This window comes from Penicillium angulare, assembly GCF_028827245.1.
Source record: "Penicillium angulare strain IBT 27051 chromosome Unknown utg000004l_segment0_segment0, whole genome shotgun sequence".
Lineage (NCBI taxonomy): Eukaryota > Fungi > Ascomycota > Eurotiomycetes > Eurotiales > Aspergillaceae > Penicillium > Penicillium angulare.
Window position 1 is genome coordinate 7,451,839 of NW_026623163.1, and position 19,380 is coordinate 7,471,218.

The following is a 19,380-nucleotide window of genomic DNA, read 5'->3' on the forward strand; positions in this document are numbered from 1 at the left end:
CTCTCAGGTTCTTTCAGAACTCCAGAATTCTACCAATTTATTTTGATTCGGAGTATGTAGTATGTATAAACTCCCAGCTCTTAAAATTTTTATTGACTACCCGACCGCAATGCCCGAGATGAACAAGAAGCCCCCCATCCCAGCAAATGACGCGTCCCTTGATACTAGTATATCAGTAATGACGCGGCCTGCCATCGCCTAGCTCTTTACATCCCACGATTGTAAATAGCGCACTCATTATTTTTCCATTGAATATGATTCCTTCTTCTTATTCTGATCCTTTTGGACATCCCACTCAGCAAATTTATGGCGAAGTCAACTTCCAAGCCAATCTCGCGTGACATCTCCCAAGACCCGCCTGGCTGGTGGTCTATTGAAACCAGCAGAAAAGCATTAAATAATGCTTTGTGCATTTCTTTCTTGATGTTAATTGTGGCGGCTGGGATATACTGGTACAATCGATGTTCACACTTGGTATCTCAGTAACTTTGTTAGTTTACTACTGTGGGTATAAGAGCCAAGCTAATTTGTTTAAAGCCAGTTGACTAATCGAGGAGGAAAGCCTGACAGCCACCCAGAACTTGAAGAAAAACAATTACTTGGGTTGATACTTTGAATGACTCTTGTGCGTGTTTGAGCGTGGAGATTATCATCTGGTCTCGTCCCCAGTCGAGATATTTCCGGCTGGGGATCCCAGGAGAACACCGAGGCGGAGGTGGGGATCCGGGGTAATTCAGGATATCATCAGATGTGGACAGCTCGTTTCAAAATATGCATTTGAAAGATCCCGCCACATCTTGCTTGGTGAGCCCCACAAAGAGTTGTTCCACATAGACGGATGATTCTTGTGGTTCTGGTGGGTGTGTTGTACTACTATATCCGCCCCTGTACCTATACCCGCAATAAACAGTCTGTCTCGGATAGACTTGCTCGCATTGATGCTATGGGGGTGATATTGACTAGAAATATTGACTCCAGGGTCCAAGAGGCATCAATGATTGGATTATCTTTTTGAAGCCTGATTGCCCCTACAGTCTTCATAATATCTGTCTGCACTTTAGTATGCTGAACATATACAGAGTTGAGAATTTAGGAAACTTTATATTAGTAAATGAAACTTGAATCCCAAGGTCGCCATAGTAGCATTTGAACACTTGACTACTTGCTATTTTTGCAAGGCCCCAATATTGATGACTAGAAACAAGTATAAGATACACATCTCACAAGGGTTGCGACCTATACAAATGACAGAAACATATGACTTCCTTGAAGAATGCTCAAGTTGACTCCGAACCTTGCCATCAATGAGTCCTTTACATTATGGATAACAGTAACAAATTGGTGGGTTTTCATATTTATACACTAAATTCCAAATAGTATTTCTTGCACTCTTCAATTCATCTCTTGCAAATAAGACAACAAGACACCGCAAACCTTTCTTAAATCCTCTCTAGTGTCACATCTAGCAAATATAAATCTATCGGGACGCAAAATAACGAACCTCGTTCCTTCAAGCTGTTTTCCAAGATAGTAAGGATCGTAGAACTTCGGCTCTGGTCGGCCCTTGCACAAAGGCGACCGTGCAAACTCATCGCCAGTAGTCAGTCGATAAATTTCCCCTTGCCTACTATCGATTTCCGCACCACCATATTGCTTGCACTCCATGTCTTCGACCAATATCGTCATCTCACCTGCGCGAACTTCTCCATTGGACATATCGTCGATATCAGCGGCGATTTCCTGAGCCGATTGGATTTCGGTCGTGGATTTCAAGTATATCAACAGCTGAAATAACCCCGTTTTGCGTGGATTGAAAATGACATCGTCGGTGAAGCAAATCCCACCAGGCTCATTAAGACCACCGATTGACTTGCAATACACTTGTGGGAGACAGACACCTCCGTTGAATTCTGGAATGAAAGGAAACCCTTGGGAATGCTCATATCTAATCATTCCGTCCTTCCGAGGGCCCAAATTTAGCTCCTCCCGCCAAGAAGGTACTAGTTGAATGAGCCAGAAATACATGTCACGCATAAAGATCTTAAGCGCATTGCTTTCGGTGACAAACTCCCCATTTTGAACAGTCAATGCGAGTGACATCTCGAGTTGCTGTTTTCGTTCTTTGTACCATGCCATAAGGACTTTCTCGTGGAAATTAGATCCTTGGTACTGAGGCCGGCAGAGTACTGCGAGTCTCCAGGAAAGTGAAATCGCATCTCGAAAACCCGATGCAATACCTTGACCGCCAACTGAGTTGTAGAGTAATCAGCATTGTAATGCCTAACCGGGATGTGTCCGAACTTACAAGGAGGAAAAACATGGGCAGCATCGCCACATAGTATGACCCGACCATCCGACCATTTGTTGCAGCTTCTCGCAGAAAATTTGAAAGGTCTTGAGCGAAGCACCTTGATACAATCTTCGGGAAAAGCAACATCATGGGATAACCTGCACTCCATTAACTTTAATGTAAAATATAATCCGTGATTTGAACTTACCCATATCGACTACCCGCGTGCGTAATGTAAGGGAAAACGACTTCCTTAATTTTCTTCGACGTGGACATTTCTTCCCCATCTTCGCCTGGAAGAATCACAAACTCAAATCGCCATAACCTGTCTTCTGGAAGTCCAAATCTGCCGCAAACAGAAGACCTATTCGGGTTACATATGAAGCGAAAGTTTATAGGGAAGAAGAGATCATAGACTTGTTCAGGAGTAAAGCCCAATGCCCACAATGCAAAATTAGGATGCGTTTGTTCGTTGGGAAGTTGAATTTCCCAATTTAATGCAACCCAAGTCTCCTCATAAAAAGCTCTAATCGTGATTATTAGCAAAGAACGTTTCGGATAGATATAATTTGACTGACTGGTGAGCCTTTTCCATGAATATTCCCTTTGGCTCAAGATACTGTTTCCTTGTAAAGCCAGTTTTCCCATCAGCACCAACGAAAAAGCGTGATCTGATGCGCCGAGTCTTGCCCTGCTCGTCGCGATACTCGCAGACAGTACCTTTCTCGTCTTCAAATAAGCCGGTGATCTCACAGCCCGAACGAAGTTCGCAAACTTCAAGACCTGACATTGCCCTTCGAAGATGCTTTTCTAGTATTGGTTGTTTATGACACATAAATCCCACGTGGCCAGTCCCACCCTGAGTCTTTGTTGTAATAAAACAATTAGCTTCCGAAACAAAACTTGAATCAAATAGATCTCACAGTTCCAAAGTCCATTTCGAAAAATGGCTTCTTCTCTAGGACTCGCTCCTTTCCTCCGATGAATTTGAATTTGTTGATAGCTGCGCCTCTGTCAGTACAGAATACAATAGCTAATGCAAATGGCCTTTCAAGTTTTCAAGTCATGATTTTAACTCACAAGCTCCAATTTCCGAGAAGATAGAAGAATAAATGCCAGTTCCCTGAAGACATCGAATACCATCTTCGTCCAAGGCAATGCCTCGTGGATCAGTTGTAATCTCCATATGCTTCTCTAGAACAATATTGTTGATATTCATCTGGCCTAGATAAGCCGATAGCATGGCTCCAGTGGGGCCGCAGCCGCAAATCACAACATCAGTCGTGTCGCATTCTTCGTCGGCCATGATAATTCAGTAGGTCTTGTTATCCTCAGCTCCGAATGCTGTACAATTGAAACCTTGAAATAGCACGTTTCGTTGTGCGCGACCTACCCCTTTTATTATTGTAAGGATTCAGGGGCCTCAAACGTCCGCTGCGAATTGTTCCAAGTTCCGGAGTTGTTGCCTAGGGGGGGATCGCGCCGGATATACGGATCTCCATGTTTACCCGTGGCTGTCCCGCCCCCAATGGTTCCCGCATGTAGGTGGGGCGTATTGATGTGGGAAATAAGTTACTATCTTTTATCTTATTAATGTTGCGCTCAATGGCACATCGAATAGTAAATCACTATCAGTCTTTTTCTCAAATTGCGCAAATTTCTACACTATGCCATCTTGGACTCATTTAATTCGGTTCATTGCCGTTGAGGACAGCCTAGTCCATCTCGGCCAATTGGTTGACACTTCTCGTGATATCGGGCGCGATTCTGTTGATGGTGTTGAAATCGCAGCCTTTGTGATTGATGGATCGATTTTCGATGGGCGTGTGACAACAGAAGTCATGCATGTCAAGCAAGTAAGATTTGGCCGATGACTGTCTATTTGGTCGAATGTTAAACTTGATTCCACAGCTTCTATCTCCTGTTTCCCGAGAAGAATGTAATTATATCCGGTGCCTCGGGCTGAACTACATGGATCATGCAAATGTAAGACCTCCGAAATTCATCGCTGCACCGAATTTAGAGATTTGACCCGCGATATCTAGGAAGCCAGTATGGACTTACCCAAAGCCCCGATTCTCTTCACGAAGCCTCGGACTGCCCTTAGCGGCCCGTTCCCTGCAGCAATCAACATCCCAAAATGTGCCCAAGACAATACCAGTGACTACGAGGCTGAGCTATGTGTCGTAATTGGCAAGACGGGCCGTGACATTCCCGAAGAGGAAGCGTTGGACTTTGTGCTGGGATATACTGCATCCGACGATGTTTCTGCCAGAGCACTGCAGTTCATGACGACCCAATGGTCATTTTCTAAGGGTCTTGATGGAAGCTGCCCAATTGGTGAGTTCAAATTCTCAGCTTGTCGAATTTTAGACTAATTTTCCCAGGACCGGTTCTTGTTGCCCCATCCGTCATTGAAGACCCTCAGGCTTTGTCTATTAAGGCAATCCACAATAACAACATTGTTCAAGACGGACATACCAAGGATATGATCTTCTCTATCAAGAAGCAAATTTCCTACCTCTCTCAGGGAAGTACTTTGGAAGCGGGAACAATATTTTTGACTGGAACGCCTGCTGGCATTGGCTACTTCCGTGAACCAAGAGTCATCTTGAGACATGGCGATGAGATTTCCGTCCAAATTGAAAAGATCGGAACTCTCGTCAACAAGGTCCGATATGAAGAACGATGATTCTTTGATGGATTGAAAGCTATACATAGAGAACGATTGGCGGTTTTTAGATAAAGATGGCTGTTTAGAAATATAGATATCCTATTATATTCATTTTCTTTCCTGAAGCTTTATGCTTTATGCTTTATGCTTTATGCTTTAAGAAATATCTTACCAGCAAAAGTCGGTTGAAACTGGAATGTGAATGTGAAAAGATGTCATAACCATTATTAAAGACTTTCTGCATGTGGGCATGGCCCGGAAAGAATTGCAGCTCCGAGTCAAGAACTCTCCAAGACCGTGTAGTGGCCCTGAGGAACAGCTCAAGTACTTAATTATTTTAACATGTTTTTGTAAGACGATAATCTGAGCTCTTAATGTAAATATTATATATCTCAGCCTTCTGGGATTTATCTCCGACTGAAATCAATTTCTCTAAGTATTTATTTGACTCGCGGCAAGTATCTTATTTCAAAAACCACGCAGGAACTTCGGGCCCCCAGATGGCCAACGACTCGTCGCCAGCCGGACCGTACCCAATAGGAGTCTGATTATTGACAAGATCACCGTCCGCATAGTGTTCAATCATATTGCCCGTAGTGTCCCACCAATAGTCAAAAATCTGAGATCCAAGAATATGCCGACCGACGCCCCAAACCGACTCATAATTCTTACCAGCAAGCCATTGATGTCCAAGTTTTTGAGTATCAAAGTCATGCACCTCAAAAGAGCAATGATGGACATGGGTAGTGGCATTGGTGCTCATGAAAAAACTGTGATGATCCACGTACTCCTCTCCACGATCGATGTGGGCGAAGAGCGCCACGTTTTGCTTCTCTCCTGCTTTCTCGACATAGAGAAAATCAGTTGGAACAAGGTTGAACTTCGTGGTATAGAATGAGACTAGCTCCTCAAAGCGCTGAGTACAGACGCCAAAGTGCCCAAGCTATGGTCGTTAGGCTGACTTAGGCTTCAATGGTCTGAACAAATAACTCACCTTGTGTACAGCTGCTGGGCCAGGGTTGAACCTTTGAAATTTGCGGATACGTGGTTTTTCATCTTCATAATTCAAGGTAAGTTTCTCGGGAAAGGCCTTTTTCTGAGCCGGCGTCTGCCCAAAAATGAGGTTCAGAGGAAATCCCTCAGGATCTCTGACTGTAACAAGATGCCCCTCACCTGGGGCATTCACGAGGTGCTGAACTGGACTGGCACCCGGAAGCTGTGCAGCTCTGAGAGAAAGCAAGGAGTCAATACCATCAAATAGATCCAACCCGGATGTTGTCTTACTTTTTCAAATCTGCATAAGACTCTACAGTAAAAGTGCCTCCTAGATACTTCTTGGGTCCTTTGCGAGCATAGTAGACGTATTGGTCATCGCCATAGCCGCGAAACCACGCTTCATCATCTGTTCTCTTTTCCACGGCCATGCCAAAGTCTGCTACGAGATTAGCCATATAAAGATTCCGGTACAGATGAAAATCAATGTACACTCACCTTCGAGGAACGTCGTGATTTGGTCAAGATCAGGATGTTGATATCGCATATGTGCCAGCTTCACTAAGCGAACCTGTTCTTTCTTGTCAATGCCGCATCTCTGTTGCCATTTTTGAACGCTTTCCTGCTCGTTTCCTATGGCGACGAGATCTGGAACCGAAGCGCCAGAGTTTGGAGATACCATCTTGATTGATGCGAAATTCAATGGAAGTCTTCGTTGAAGCGCAAACAAAGGGCGTGTATATGAATTATTTCCCCTGGTTTACTGTATGAATCCTTCGATAGTTAATGAACACCCTATCCGTAGGCCCCACGCCCCACGTAACGCGCATTACTTACTTTGCGTCCCGCTGATATCATCTCTAACACATGTGTACATACCTGTTGAGCCCCACTTGAACGGTGAAGCCCATTACTAGCCCAAATACTTAATCAATGTCATGACCCGAGGGTCCCACTAAGCCTCCCCTGCTAATCTGGCAAGATCTACACACCTTGGAAGCTACACCCCTTTTCGAACTTGAAACGCGGGGTTATCCGAGAGCCGATTCCGTATATCCGGGGGCAAATTGGTTACACTAATCCGGGCCTCGTGGCAATAAGAAATACTGGCGGTGAATTGCCTACTTTTGCGGGAGTGTCCTAATGATTCATGGCTAGTATGTCTAATAATTTAGGCCAAATGAAACATCTCTACAACTATGGTCTCGAACGCGAAAAGAAAACGGCTTCGCATCTGTTCTTGGTGCGATCGGTCGTTTTTAAAAGATGAGCATCTAGCAAGACACATATGATCCCACACACAGGAAAAGCCTTTCAAGTGTACGGAATGCGACAAACGATTTGGTCGCAAATATGTTGCTCTTCATACAATAAAACTTGTTAACAAGAGAAATTGTGGGCTTATGAATTTTGTAGTGATTCTCTCTTGAGACATGCTCCTTTACGCGATTCCATCCTGTCTTTCCTATCTTACATACCCCAACGTTTCGTCCGTCGGCTAAACGCGCACTTCTTTTGATATCTGTTTGCTCAATCGGAAGTTTATTCCTAGGTTCTCAGGCTGCAATAAACCATGGAATGAGAATATTTGAAACTCTCAATAAAGCAATTCTAGCATCTGTATGTATTTACCATTTCACCGGAGGTATATGATTGCTTTTTTACTGATAATTGTTAGTGGGAGAAATGCATTTTGACTGGAGGAACGGAAGCAGTGGCCATGGCCCAAGCTGCTCTCCTGGGTCAAACTTTTGCGCTTTTGTCATCGGTATCCTACCTATCTCCTAGACATGCAGACAACGTGGCGCGACTAACAATAATTAAGAGAAAGAAAGATTTATTAATCGCACAGACGTTCCATGGCACATTAATTGCTGTACGTTTACATTTTATCACGTATGAAAAATTATATTTGCTGACAATGTCTAGTGGGCTAGGCGTCTCGACGTCTTTCGGGTCACTTGTATTCCCGAAAAGATTGACGTCCATGGAGCAGCAAATGGATTGAGACAGACCTGGAAAAAATGGATACAAAGAGAGGAGAGGAATCGGTAAGACTCCGTCGCATCAAGTTTTGACTTTTAGAAATTCCGCTAAAGGAAATCACCGGTGGTCAGGGTCGCCGCAGCTCTGTTTATACATGATGTCGAAATAGCCGAGATCTCCATGTCGGATCGCTTTTTGCGACATAAAGCCTCGGATCTGCCGCCAGCTTGCGACGAAGATCTCTGGAGTGCACCAATTGCCGAAGTTTGGGCTGAAAGGTTCAAAGAGGTATCTGCCAGTGGACCCTCTAAGACTGACTACAGTTGCTCTACGCAGCAGGCCCCTGTTACTTTTGGAGGCGTATATCAGCATCAAGGGTCCATCGCTGCAAAAGATTGCTTCCGGTCCTATATTGTACTTTCAGGCCTTGCTTCCTTTCCCAAGGAGACACACAATTATGAAGCCCTGAATCGAGAGAGACAGAGGGAACAGAAAACACGATTTTTGATCAACTTCTACACCTCACATATTGAACCGTCGAAGGAAGGCTCTCATGATGTTTACCTCCGACGTGCTCTGTGGCATTCTACTTTCATATCTTCGGATGTGAACATGGATAGACTGGAGATAGCTATCGGTAGAGAAGGATACAATGAGTCACAGCAGCGTATCAATGACGTACGTGAATGGGCGTGCTCGCTGGATGGCCAACGATGTGCACTTCATGCTATCATGATTCTGCGGGAATTGGAGAAAATTGTATTGGGAACCGAACCCCCCATTCACATTCCGCGTACCGTTTTCTGTGCCGCAATCACTTGGTTTTGTTATATCAAGCTCGGGAGAGATGGCCCAGACTTATCCCAACATGATCTTGAATTTCCCGAATTTAAAGTTATGGGCGTGAATTGTTATCAAATCCTCTTTGAAGCCAATGGATATAAAGGTAAACGGCTGAAGTCAACCGAATCCTCTGTATTCCGTGGGTTCATTGATCTGCTTCAGCGGGTAGGCCATTGGGGTATCTCTAATACTCTCGCCTCTATACTACGTCTCCTCCTTCCCGAGGGCACTGACGATGAAAAGAACAGATTCTAAAATCCATGATACTTGATACATCAAACTTTGAATAAGATTCATTAGATACGTCAATGTTGTAGAAGGTATAGCATTTTTCTTAAAGAGACTTTACAGTCACTCATCCAAGAAGGGGTTCATAGAGGTACATAGCCCCACGTGAGACGCGTTGGACGCAAAGCGGCAACTCACTTCACGCGGTGACGTCGCGTGCCTTCCACGGAAGTACCCTTCACTAAACCAACATTAATCTACTACATGCATCTTTGACTTGCTTATGAGTTCACCTACTAATATAAAGCAGAAAATGCTTGATGGAAATTTGAAAGAATACCACTCTAGAGACAGTAGTAAAATTCTGCAGTATACGTAGAACAGAAAAGGTTGCCCGACCACATACATGACTAGGTCCACAGTCACGACAAAAGCCTACTCTACATTTGAAAAACGACATGGAGTCTACTCACGATGCGGCTTCCGCAGCTTGGCTGAAAGTATAAACACTACCTCTCGCCTGGAAAGCAGAGGTATTTCCAGTGTGTCGAGTGGAGTTTGACTCTGTCTCCTCCGACGGGGTGCCCCAGCCACCACCTCCTGGTCTGAACACCGAATTAGCATTTTCGTCCAGATTATGAACAGATGTTCAGAAATTACTTACGTGTGTATAAGAATTCGCTCTCCCGGCTGGACCTCAAGCTCCATCTTACCACCGATGTTGATCATTCTTTCCGTACCATCCAATTCCTTCTTGACGTACAGATTCAGGCCAGCCTGACCCGAACCACCTCCTGCCAATCCATAAGGTCGGTAAACTCGTCGCTCACTGAGCATAGATACTGATAGTGGCATACGGAATTCAAGCTCGCGGATGACACCATCGCCACCGTGGAATCGTCCCACACCACCAGATCTCTGACGGATGGAAAATTGACGCAGAATTACGGGATATCTCAATTCATAGACCTCTGCATCGGTGATGCGTGTGTTGGTCATATGGACGTGGACACCCGAAGTGCCATGCCAGGATGAACCAGCACCCGAGCCGCCGCAGATAGTTTCCCCCACGCCGAATCCAGGGACCTCGATGCCAGTCTTTGGATCGACGCCACCCATGCCGAAGGAAATGATATTACAACAGCCTTGAGAAGCTGCACAGGCATCAAACGCTCCGAGGACAACATCCGTAATACGTTGTGATGTGATCGGATTTCCTGCACAGACAGCTGCATGCCCTGATGGGTTGAGGAGGGTTCCTGGCGGGATTATCACGTTGACGGGCGCAAGACAGCCTTGGTTGAGAGGGATGTCCACGTCGATTAAGGCACGCAAACTATAAATAATAGCTGAGTGGGCGATAGCCTTTGGTGCGTTAAGACAATTGAACGTTTCACGGCCAGTCCCGGTAAAGTCAAAATCGGCCGACCCAGTTTCAGCATCAATACGAATCTCGAGTCTGATCTCAGTACCATCATCCATGAAATCAGAGAATTTCAAAGATTGACCGGGATTCTTGCGACCAATGGACTTCAAAAGTTCGCGGACAGCGATCTCAGCGTTACGCTTGATCGCATCCATATAAAAATGTACAACTTTCAAGGTGTTCTCTGCCACGAGGCCCTCGAGAAGCTGCGCACCTTTGTGGTTCGCTGCAATGGCTGCTTTCAAATCCGAGACATTGTCATTATATGTGCGTGTCCCGCTGCAGCCAGGGTAAGATGCGGGCTCATCATAGAGGAATTTGCGAACCACTTCCTCATCAAAGTGGCCTGACGAAACAACCTTGAAACCCATCGTCATGGCACCTTCTTCGTATAACATTTTACTATTTGAAGGCATAGATCCAGGGGCGATCCCTCCAATTTCAGCTACCTTTTGTTAGCAAGAGTCAAATGGCAGAGAGAAATGTGCTGGTGTACTTACCATGGTGACCCCGAGATGCAACGTAGAAAATAACGTTCCTGCCTTCATTGTCCCAGACGGGGGTGATGATGGTAATATCAGGGAGATGAGTACCTCCAGCAAGAGGATGGTTCGTCAAAATATGATCTCCCGGTTTCAAGTCATTGCCATATTGCTCGTGCTGGTAACGAACAGCATACTCCATACCTGACTCAAGGTTAGTATTCACTTTTGATGCTTGGCATATATTTGAAATACTTACTCCCCAAGTGTACTGGTACGTTGGGTGCATTTGCAACCAGCTTGCCGTCGGGTGAAAAGACTGCGCACGAAAAATCCAATCGCTCTTTGATGTTCGTCGACACGGATGTCTTCTGGAACATCCGGCTCATCTGATCAGCCACTGACATGAAGCGATGACCGAAGATGGACAGCTTGATCGGATCAACAACTGTAGCATCATCAATTTGTTTTTTAGAGGACTTCACGTCCAAAATAACATGTCGGCACAAGATCTTGGCAGTTGCATTCGGCTCGACAACAATGGTCTGAGTATTGTCGATAATCATCGCAGGTCCTTGAATGAAGCTTCCTGGCTGCAATTTGTTCAAGAAGAAGACTGGCGTGTTCATTTGACCCGCACTGGCGAAGTAGACAGATGATGAATCATCTTGCTTCTCAGGACCTATTGGAATACTTGTCCTTGATTTGAGTTCTTTTTGAGGGGCCTCTGGAGTAAATGAGGTAGATTTTCCAACTCCGCGGACACGAATATCCTCGACTAATATATTGCGACCAGGGAAAGTAAACGAGAACTCTCGGTGATGCTCCTTAACAAATTCTGCAAGGAAATCGCCGTTCTCCGGCTCTAGAATCATAAGGGTGTTATCGGTGCCCTGATAACGTAGGTTGAGATAAACTTCGTGCTCAATCTGAGACTCGTCGATTCCGTCTGAGCTCAAGGCGGCAGTCACTTTCGATCTCAACGCAGCTACGCGCTGGGAAATTGTTCGCATTGCTGTTGAATCCAAGACACCGGAAGCTGGTTCCTGAGTCTCATGTACCACATCTGCAAGAGCCATACCGTATGCCGACAAGATAGATGAATATCTATGTATGATGACTGTTCCAATATTCAGAGAAGAGGCAATGGCACAAGCATGTTGTCCACCCGCACCTCCAAAGCATGCAAGATTATGGGCAGAAGTGTCATATCCGCGAGCCTCTGTCAGGGCTCGGATGGGCTTTGCCATAGATTCATTAGCGACTTGAATAAAGCCCAGCGCAATTTCTTCGGGCGACTTGCTCTGGCCAGACTCTGCATTGATCTGATCTGCCAATTCACTGAACTTTTGCCGAGTTACCTCGACATCAAGTGGCTCGTTCTCGTTAGGGCCAAATATCTTAGGGAAGTATTCTGGTAGAAGACGTCCCAGGAAAAGATTGGCATCCGTCACTGTCAGCGGTCCACCCTTGCGATAGCAAGCTGGTCCAGGGTGAGCACCAGCAGACTCAGGGCCAACGACAAAGAGTCCGTGACGCCAAAAGAGAATACTACCGCCACCTGCAGCGACTGTGTTGATATCCAATTGAGGTGCCATTACTGTGACACCAGATATGGTGTTCTCAAAGGTATGTTCTAGCTTTCCGTCATATCGGGAGACATCAGTACTGGTTCCACCCATATCAAAGCTAGATGTTCCGGTCAGCAGTAGGATCGAGGACAGCGAAGATTGTGTCTCTTACCCAATGACAGGTTTCCGGTCTGCCTCATCAAACGAGGTTCCTGCGTATCCCACAACACCACCAGCAGGGCCTGACAAGATCGCTCGAAGTCCGGTAAATCTGCATTTTTCTGTAAGCAAACGAACTCGAGTCAAGCCTTGTTCTCTCAACATACTTTTCAAAATTAGCCAAGCCACCGTCACTCTGCATAAACTCGCAGCGTGTGTTTTCTGAGCGCAGTCCATCTTTGAATCCAGATCGGAAACCCTCGATATATCGTTGAATGACAGGGGTTAGGTAGGCATCTGCGGTAGCGGAGGCGCCTCGTGAAGTCATCTTAATCATAGGAAGCAGCTGACTGGATAAAGATATCTGGGTAAAACCGATATCCTTGGCAATACGTTCAATTGCAATTTCATGCTCTTGAAAGGTATAGGAATGGACAAGGCAGACTGCGATAGAGCGATAGCCTTTGGCATACAGCTGTTCCAGGTTTCGTCTCGTAGAAGGCTCATCAAGCGGCTCCAATATACGGACCACCTCCCCGCTAACACCGCGTTTCAAGCAAGGATCTGACTCCAGAGACCTCTGTAGACTTTCCTTGTTGGGTGCAGGATTTTGCTGATAATCCTCGATGGTAACTCGCTCTTCAATTTCAACAACATCTTCGTAGAGCACATCGGGCCTCTGGATGTTCAGAGCGAAAAGCTTGGGGCGCGATTGGGTTCCAATTACAAGTGCATCTTTGAAGCCTTTGGTGATTAAGAGAGCATGGCGCTCTCCCTTCCGCTCGAGCAGCGCGTTTGTAGCAACTGTCGTCCCCATGCGGATGCTGACGCTGGGAAAGTCCGCAGTTGTGAGTTTCTGATCACGAGGAAATATTTTGCCTGTTGCCTGCTCAAGGATACGGCGAATACCTTCGATGGGAGCATCGGCATAGTTGGCCGGATCTTGGGAGAGGAGCTTGACAACAATTTCCTCTTCCCGACCATCCACAATGCCTAGGCAGTCGGTGAAAGTACCCCCGCGGTCTAAAACCCCAATTAGTGAATATAAATGGATGGAATCGAACTATAAGCATTTTCAAAATGATTTTAACTCACCAATGGCAATTTTAATACTTTGGCCATCTAATTTGTGAGGAGACATTATGTGAGGCAATTTGATCTACGCTGCATCAAGAAGCGCGGACCAAGGCTGCCTTTTATGGTCAATTCCCCCTGTATCACCCAGCAGGTCGGAACGAAAGCAAGTAACATTCCCAAAAAGGGCAAGGCTTCCATGTTGATCTGGCTAATTCTAAGTTCCAAGTTCCCGGGATTAGAAAAGAGGGGTGATGTGGAGAAGAGGCCTTATCTCGTTCTGACCTTCCCTCGCTGCAAACCCTAAATCGGCGTTTATCAAAGGATTGGATTGGCCACATGTGCAGTTGGTCATCTCAAGATATTCTATAAAATAATAACTTGAGGGAACAGATGTATCTTTGTTTCGTATCAAAAATTCAACCTCAACTTCTACACTATTTCTGGAAGATACCCCTTCATCTCCTGCTATGACGGACGACAAAGGTCCAACTACGCCGGATACCCAGCTAGCCCCCGAGCAGGAAAAGTTTCAGGATGGAGACATCATTGACTCGCGAGACCGAGACAGTGGGAAAGATGTTGCTGCGCAGTTCCTTGCCCGGTTAGATCCAGCGATCGCAGCAGTGCCCATATCCGAACAGGAAGCTCGACGCGTGCTCTGGAAGATCGATCTGATTCTCATCCCCCTCATCATGGTAACAGTAGTATTGGCTGCCATTGATAAAGTCATCATATCCAATGCGGCTATCTACGGTATGAAAACAGATACTCATTTGACGGGCAACCAGTACTCATGGGTTGGCTCGATATTCTACTTCGGTTATCTCACATTCGAATATCCTGCGGCGCTTCTCATTCAACGCCTTCCAGTCGCTAAGCTTTATATGGGAATGGTTGCAGGATGGGCAGTAATGTTGCTGTGTACAGCTGCAACACAAAACTTTGCCGGTTTAGCGACAGTGCGATTCCTAATGGGCATGTTGGAAGCCTCCGTGTTTCCCATCTCGAGTATCCTGACCGTGATGTGGTGGAAGACAAGCGAACAGCCACTCCGAGTCGCTTTCTGGTTTAACCAACTGTCCTCCGTGTTCTCTGGTCTGGTCAGCTATGGAATTGGCCAAACACATACAGTCCTTGCGCCTTGGCGATTGCTGTTCTTGGTACTAGGAGGTTTTTCCATTATATGGGCGGTCGTTTTATACATTTTCCTGCCCGATTCTCCCGTGCAATGCTGGTACTTCTCTGATCGCGAGAAATTTGTCTGCCTTGAGCGTGTCAAGGACAACAACACTGGTATGGAAGACAAGACCATCAAGTGGTATCAAGTGCGCGAGTGTCTTATGGATCCCAAGACATGGTTGCTTGCACTATTCTCATTGGCACAAAACATTCCGAATGGTGGCTTGGTCACCTTCTCCGCAATTATCGTGACGGGATTGGGGTATTCGTCGCTGGTTACTACTGTACTGGGTATTCCAACCGGTGTTCTGGCAACGGTCTGGCAAATAATGCTCGGATTTCTTGTCGCCAACGTGAAAAACTCTCGGTGTGCCATCATTGCTATCGCTAACATTGTGCCCATGATATGTGCCATTCTCATGTGGAAATTGCCGCGTGAGAACCAGCATGGGCTATTAGCTTCATACTACGTCTTCTACACATACTGGGCTCCCTACGTCTTGTCTACATCACTTCCAATGGCCAACACTAGCGGACATTCCAAGAAACTGACTATGAACGCTATCTTTTTCCTGGCTTATTGCATCGGCAACATTATTGGTCCGCAAGTCTTCCGGACCGATGACGCACCATCTTATTCAAGAGGGTACGAGGGTCTGCTCGCGTGTCTAGTTGTGGCGATTGCCTCTATCGTTGCCTATGGATTGCTTTGTCGTTGGGAGAACCACCGCCGCGATCAGAAAGAGGGTCCACAGTTTGATGCGGAGCCATCTGAGGCAGCTGCATTTTCAGATCTGACAGATCACGAGAAGCAAGGGTTCAGATATACGTATTAGTTGTTATCATATGATGTTACTGAGATTTATGAGTAGATATCATATCCGGTGGAAAATTTCTAGTCTTTTTGGTAGATTCTGGATCACAATGGAACTTCTTTCGATATAGACCTCAATAAATCTTCTGATAGTATTGCGTACGCATAGATTTTTATCGGCTAAGCGGCTTCCAGGGCCCTCGGAAGCCTCCCAGAGTCATTCGATTGGCCACAATTAGCGTATCCCTTTGAAAGACGTCCTAGCGGCCCCATGGCTTATCGGAGACACGAGGCTAATTGCGGGGAAGCTGAACTTTGCTACTGTGGAAGGTCGGAACGAACTCCACCTCGGGGACGGGATTACCGATGGCTTATCTGCGTTATCACAAAACAGCAACAGAAGGTCGGAACGAAGTCTCCGCGAATTTCCTAAGAATACGCCCCTAAGCTGCTCAAGAATGAATTCGAATACCCTCGTAACTTAATGATCTGTACGCAAGGAAGCTCAAAGCGAGATGTGGGCCAACAGAAAATTGCAATAAATAATGAGGGCGTTGGCCCAATAGTCTGTGGAAGAACGAAACAAGCCCGAACCCAATCTAGGTACGATAATGAACAAAGACACGAGAATTCTTATCGTTGGCGCCGGTTGCTTTGGCACCTCGACGGCATATCATCTCGCACAGCGTGGCTACACTTCCATCCGCGTATTGGACCGATATCCTCCGCCCTCCTGTGAAGCCGCCGCGACGGATATCAGCAAAATCATTCGGAGCGATTACAATGAGCCCTTGTATGCGAGACTCGGTATTGAGTCCATTTCTGCATGGCGGTCCTGGCCCTTATTCAATGGACTTTATCATGTTCCCGGGTGGATTCTAAGTGCAGCAAACCTATCACTGCCCTTTGTCGAGGGGTCTATCGAAACGTGCAAGACGCTTGGAGTCAAAGGCATTGAGCGATTGACGCCAGATTCCATTAGGTCCCGCTTTCCTGTAGTCACTGGAAAACTGGATGGGTGGAATCTTAGCGTCTGGAACCCGACCGCTGGCTGGGCGGCTGCTGGAAAGGCTCTTGAGCGGATGGCCAACGCCGCACAAGAGAAAGGTGTCCATTATATCTCTGGAGAGGAGGGATATATGCGGCAGTTGATTTTGGATGAGGTGACCGGCCAGTGCAGGGGAGTCCTCACCGCGGATGGCACCAAGAATGAGGCCGACTTGGTGATTCTCGCAGCTGGGGCATGGACCCCATCTCTACTAGATGTGCAGAATCAGTTAACTGCTAAGGGCCACGCCGTTGCCCATATTCAACTCACTCCCGCCGAGACAAAACATTACTCCTCTTTTCCAATTATGGATAACCTTGAACTGGGCTACTTCTTCCCTCCGCAAGCAGACGGGGTCTTCAAGATGGCCCATAGTCAGTTCATCACCAACGTACGAAAAGACAAAAACTCGAACATCACCACCTCCATCCCACATACATTTTTGCAGGCCCCGAAAGATGGTCTCCCTCTTGAGATTGAAGCCCAGATGCGCCGTAACTTAAGACGTGTTCTACCGGAGCTGGCCGATCGACCCTTCTGTTATACTCGTCTTTGTTGGGATGCTGATACCGCCGACCGGCATTTTCTCGTTACTCCCCATCCCAGCCATGGAGGACTATTCATGGCAACCGGAGGGTCAGCACATGGATTCAAATTCCTCCCAGTTGTTGGGAAGTATGTGGCAGATTTGCTTGAGGGTACATTGGATGCTGATATTGTGAGCAAGTGGCAGTGGCGCGCTGGGCAGAAGGTCGAGGCCAAAAATCTCGCGCATATGGACCCTGACTTAGAATTGGAGGACCTCGCGGGCTGGAGAGGACGGCAGGCTCGTGAAACAAGTCACTCATCTAAACTATGATCTTGATAAATACGTTGCTCCCCTTCTGGGACCACTGAACCTCCGATGTTGTATATTGTCTTTGGAGGAAATTCAAAGCTGTATATCACCAGAAATCCACAGTCTCTATTATTAGCAGTACCAAAGATCTTGCATGTGAAGCCATATTATGATCACCGTGAAATGGATTGTCGTGCTATCCTACTAGTAGTGTATTTGTACTTAAAATTATGTCAAGCTTAATTTCCAATCTCCCAGCATCACCATTGCATGTTCCCAGGCAAAGCGAGCACCCCGAAGAGGGTCCTTTTCAGGTTGAGCATCGACTCTCTGTCGTCTACCCTCATTAGCCAATAAATCTCGCCGTCGCCACACCATTTCAACCACCTTTTTTGCGGGCGCAATGTTCTGTTTCATAAGTTTGTCAGTAAGTCACATAACCACTGCTAAAATCCCAAAAGCTCACCCCAAATCGTCGAATTTCGTTTAGCTCCTCGAAAAGCTGCAGTACAATTACTCTTTCCTCATCCTCACGAGCACAACAGCCGGCCAAGAATAAGGGCCATAATGGCAAGACCGCGGTACGCATCATATTAGCCTTCTTTTCCATAATGAGATTCAATATCCTTTCAACAAATTGGTTCTTCTCTTCCGGGTCAAATGCTGAAAGACTGGGCTTGTTGGTAGATGCTGCTTTCGGTGAACAGGTCTCGTGCAAGAGAAGGAGTGCTCCAAGCCGGTTAGCTTCTGCGATCGAAGCACATTCTGTGGTCGGATGAATCTGTTCACTCGGGAGCTTTTGCTGGATGTCTTCAAGATCCTTCTTTAGTATAAGCACTGTCGAGGGAAATACATTCATCTGGTCGTCCTCTTTACTCCAAGCAAGCTCAGTGACCTGGTTGATGAGTAACAGGAGAGATTGACTGAATCCCATATATGGATCAATGGTATCGGGAGATTCAATCATGAAGTCCGGTGACGTTGGTAACGTGTAATTCGGGATATCGACTCGAAATGCTGTACGAGCAAGGACAAGATGAAAGGCAAAGTAGCGGTTGAAGAAGCCTGATAGTTCTTGGCTATGAAGAGAACGGCCTGGTCGTTCTTGTCGTGTACGAATCAAGTCTTGAAATCCACTGAGGTGAGTGACCCATGACGGCCTACTATTATCCGAAATCTGAGACTAGTTAATATGGCGATTAGAAATTCCAAAGAAGGTATAATCACATCGAACCAGCAGAGCATCAGAACAAGTCCCAACATCTCATCCAGCTCTTTCTCTCCCCATGTTTCATGGCCCAATAGCTCTTTGAGATGAATCAGAGCACGATGGTGGTGTTCCAGCGCGGGTAACCGATATCGCGAATCAGAAAGGCATAAGGTGTTGGCAGCAATGGCGAGGGTGGCATGATAAAGACCCTCAGACTCCAGGGCCATAGGCAATATGAGATATCGATAAGGATTACAATGCGCATTATCGACTAGCGTAGAACTACTGCAAATTACATTCTCAAAGTATGAAAGGAGTGCTGGGTCGCAATCTGATCGCTTGCCGCTTTTCGGAAAGGTGCTCAAGGATGGGGACAAAGATCTATACTCAGTCGGCGTCTTGAAAGTCCTAGCTTGTCGTGGCAATCGGTCGTCAAAATGAATTTCGAGGTCATCAAATGTCGTGTTGAGAAATATCCAGTCACGATTTGAGCAGGCAACTCGTTGTATCTGTCGCGCGGATCTGTCTTTGGGGTTAACCCCCTGTCGCAATTTCCCTCTGG

At 46.3% G+C, this 19,380-nt stretch overlaps 8 protein-coding genes across 8 annotated transcripts; 4 read left to right on the plus strand and 4 right to left on the minus strand.

Moving 5' to 3' along the window:
• Window positions 1-1,392: 1,392 nt before the first annotated feature.
• Window positions 1,393-3,596, minus strand: N7478_006682 (uncharacterized protein; the record flags this gene model as incomplete). The annotated part of the gene is made up of 7 exons (XM_056922896.1): window positions 1,393-1,450; window positions 1,502-2,249; window positions 2,306-2,448; window positions 2,499-2,816; window positions 2,869-3,155; window positions 3,214-3,293; window positions 3,371-3,596. The coding sequence occupies 7 exons, from the start codon at window positions 3,594-3,596 to the stop codon at window positions 1,393-1,395; spliced, it is 1,860 nt and encodes a 619-aa protein (XP_056780933.1).
• Window positions 3,597-3,957: 361 nt separating this feature from the next.
• N7478_006683 (fumarylacetoacetate hydrolase family protein) lies at window positions 3,958-4,982 on the plus strand (the record flags this gene model as incomplete). The annotated part of the gene is made up of 4 exons (XM_056922897.1): window positions 3,958-4,146; window positions 4,202-4,276; window positions 4,336-4,630; window positions 4,678-4,982. 4 exons carry the CDS (start codon window positions 3,958-3,960, stop codon window positions 4,980-4,982), a joined length of 864 nt encoding a protein of 287 aa, XP_056780934.1.
• Window positions 4,983-5,427: 445 nt separating this feature from the next.
• N7478_006684 (trihydroxytoluene oxygenase) lies at window positions 5,428-6,639 on the minus strand (the record flags this gene model as incomplete). Its single annotated transcript, XM_056922898.1, has 4 exons — window positions 5,428-5,907; window positions 5,959-6,190; window positions 6,249-6,396; window positions 6,456-6,639. 4 exons carry the CDS (start codon window positions 6,637-6,639, stop codon window positions 5,428-5,430), a joined length of 1,044 nt encoding a protein of 347 aa, XP_056780935.1.
• Window positions 6,640-7,535: 896 nt separating this feature from the next.
• N7478_006685 (uncharacterized protein) lies at window positions 7,536-9,041 on the plus strand (the record flags this gene model as incomplete). The annotated part of the gene is made up of 4 exons (XM_056922899.1): window positions 7,536-7,577; window positions 7,636-7,833; window positions 7,887-8,008; window positions 8,057-9,041. 4 exons carry the CDS (start codon window positions 7,536-7,538, stop codon window positions 9,039-9,041), a joined length of 1,347 nt encoding a protein of 448 aa, XP_056780936.1.
• A 442-nt stretch (window positions 9,042-9,483) lies between these two features.
• Window positions 9,484-13,793, minus strand: N7478_006686 (uncharacterized protein; the record flags this gene model as incomplete). The annotated part of the gene is made up of 7 exons (XM_056922900.1): window positions 9,484-9,619; window positions 9,679-10,885; window positions 10,941-11,126; window positions 11,182-12,611; window positions 12,666-12,764; window positions 12,820-13,675; window positions 13,748-13,793. The coding sequence occupies 7 exons, from the start codon at window positions 13,791-13,793 to the stop codon at window positions 9,484-9,486; spliced, it is 3,960 nt and encodes a 1,319-aa protein (XP_056780937.1).
• A 403-nt stretch (window positions 13,794-14,196) lies between these two features.
• Window positions 14,197-15,744, plus strand: N7478_006687 (Major facilitator superfamily domain general substrate transporter; the record flags this gene model as incomplete). The annotated part of the gene is made up of 1 exon (XM_056922901.1): window positions 14,197-15,744. One exon carries the CDS (start codon window positions 14,197-14,199, stop codon window positions 15,742-15,744), a length of 1,548 nt encoding a protein of 515 aa, XP_056780938.1.
• A 589-nt stretch (window positions 15,745-16,333) lies between these two features.
• N7478_006688 (NAD(P)/FAD-dependent oxidoreductase) lies at window positions 16,334-17,629 on the plus strand (the record flags this gene model as incomplete). Its single annotated transcript, XM_056922902.1, has 1 exon — window positions 16,334-17,629. One exon carries the CDS (start codon window positions 16,334-16,336, stop codon window positions 17,627-17,629), a length of 1,296 nt encoding a protein of 431 aa, XP_056780939.1.
• Window positions 17,630-17,836: 207 nt separating this feature from the next.
• N7478_006689 (fungal specific transcription factor domain-containing protein) lies at window positions 17,837-19,045 on the minus strand (the record flags this gene model as incomplete). The annotated part of the gene is made up of 3 exons (XM_056922903.1): window positions 17,837-18,016; window positions 18,075-18,785; window positions 18,836-19,045. The coding sequence occupies 3 exons, from the start codon at window positions 19,043-19,045 to the stop codon at window positions 17,837-17,839; spliced, it is 1,101 nt and encodes a 366-aa protein (XP_056780940.1).
• Window positions 19,046-19,380: the final 335 nt, after the last annotated feature.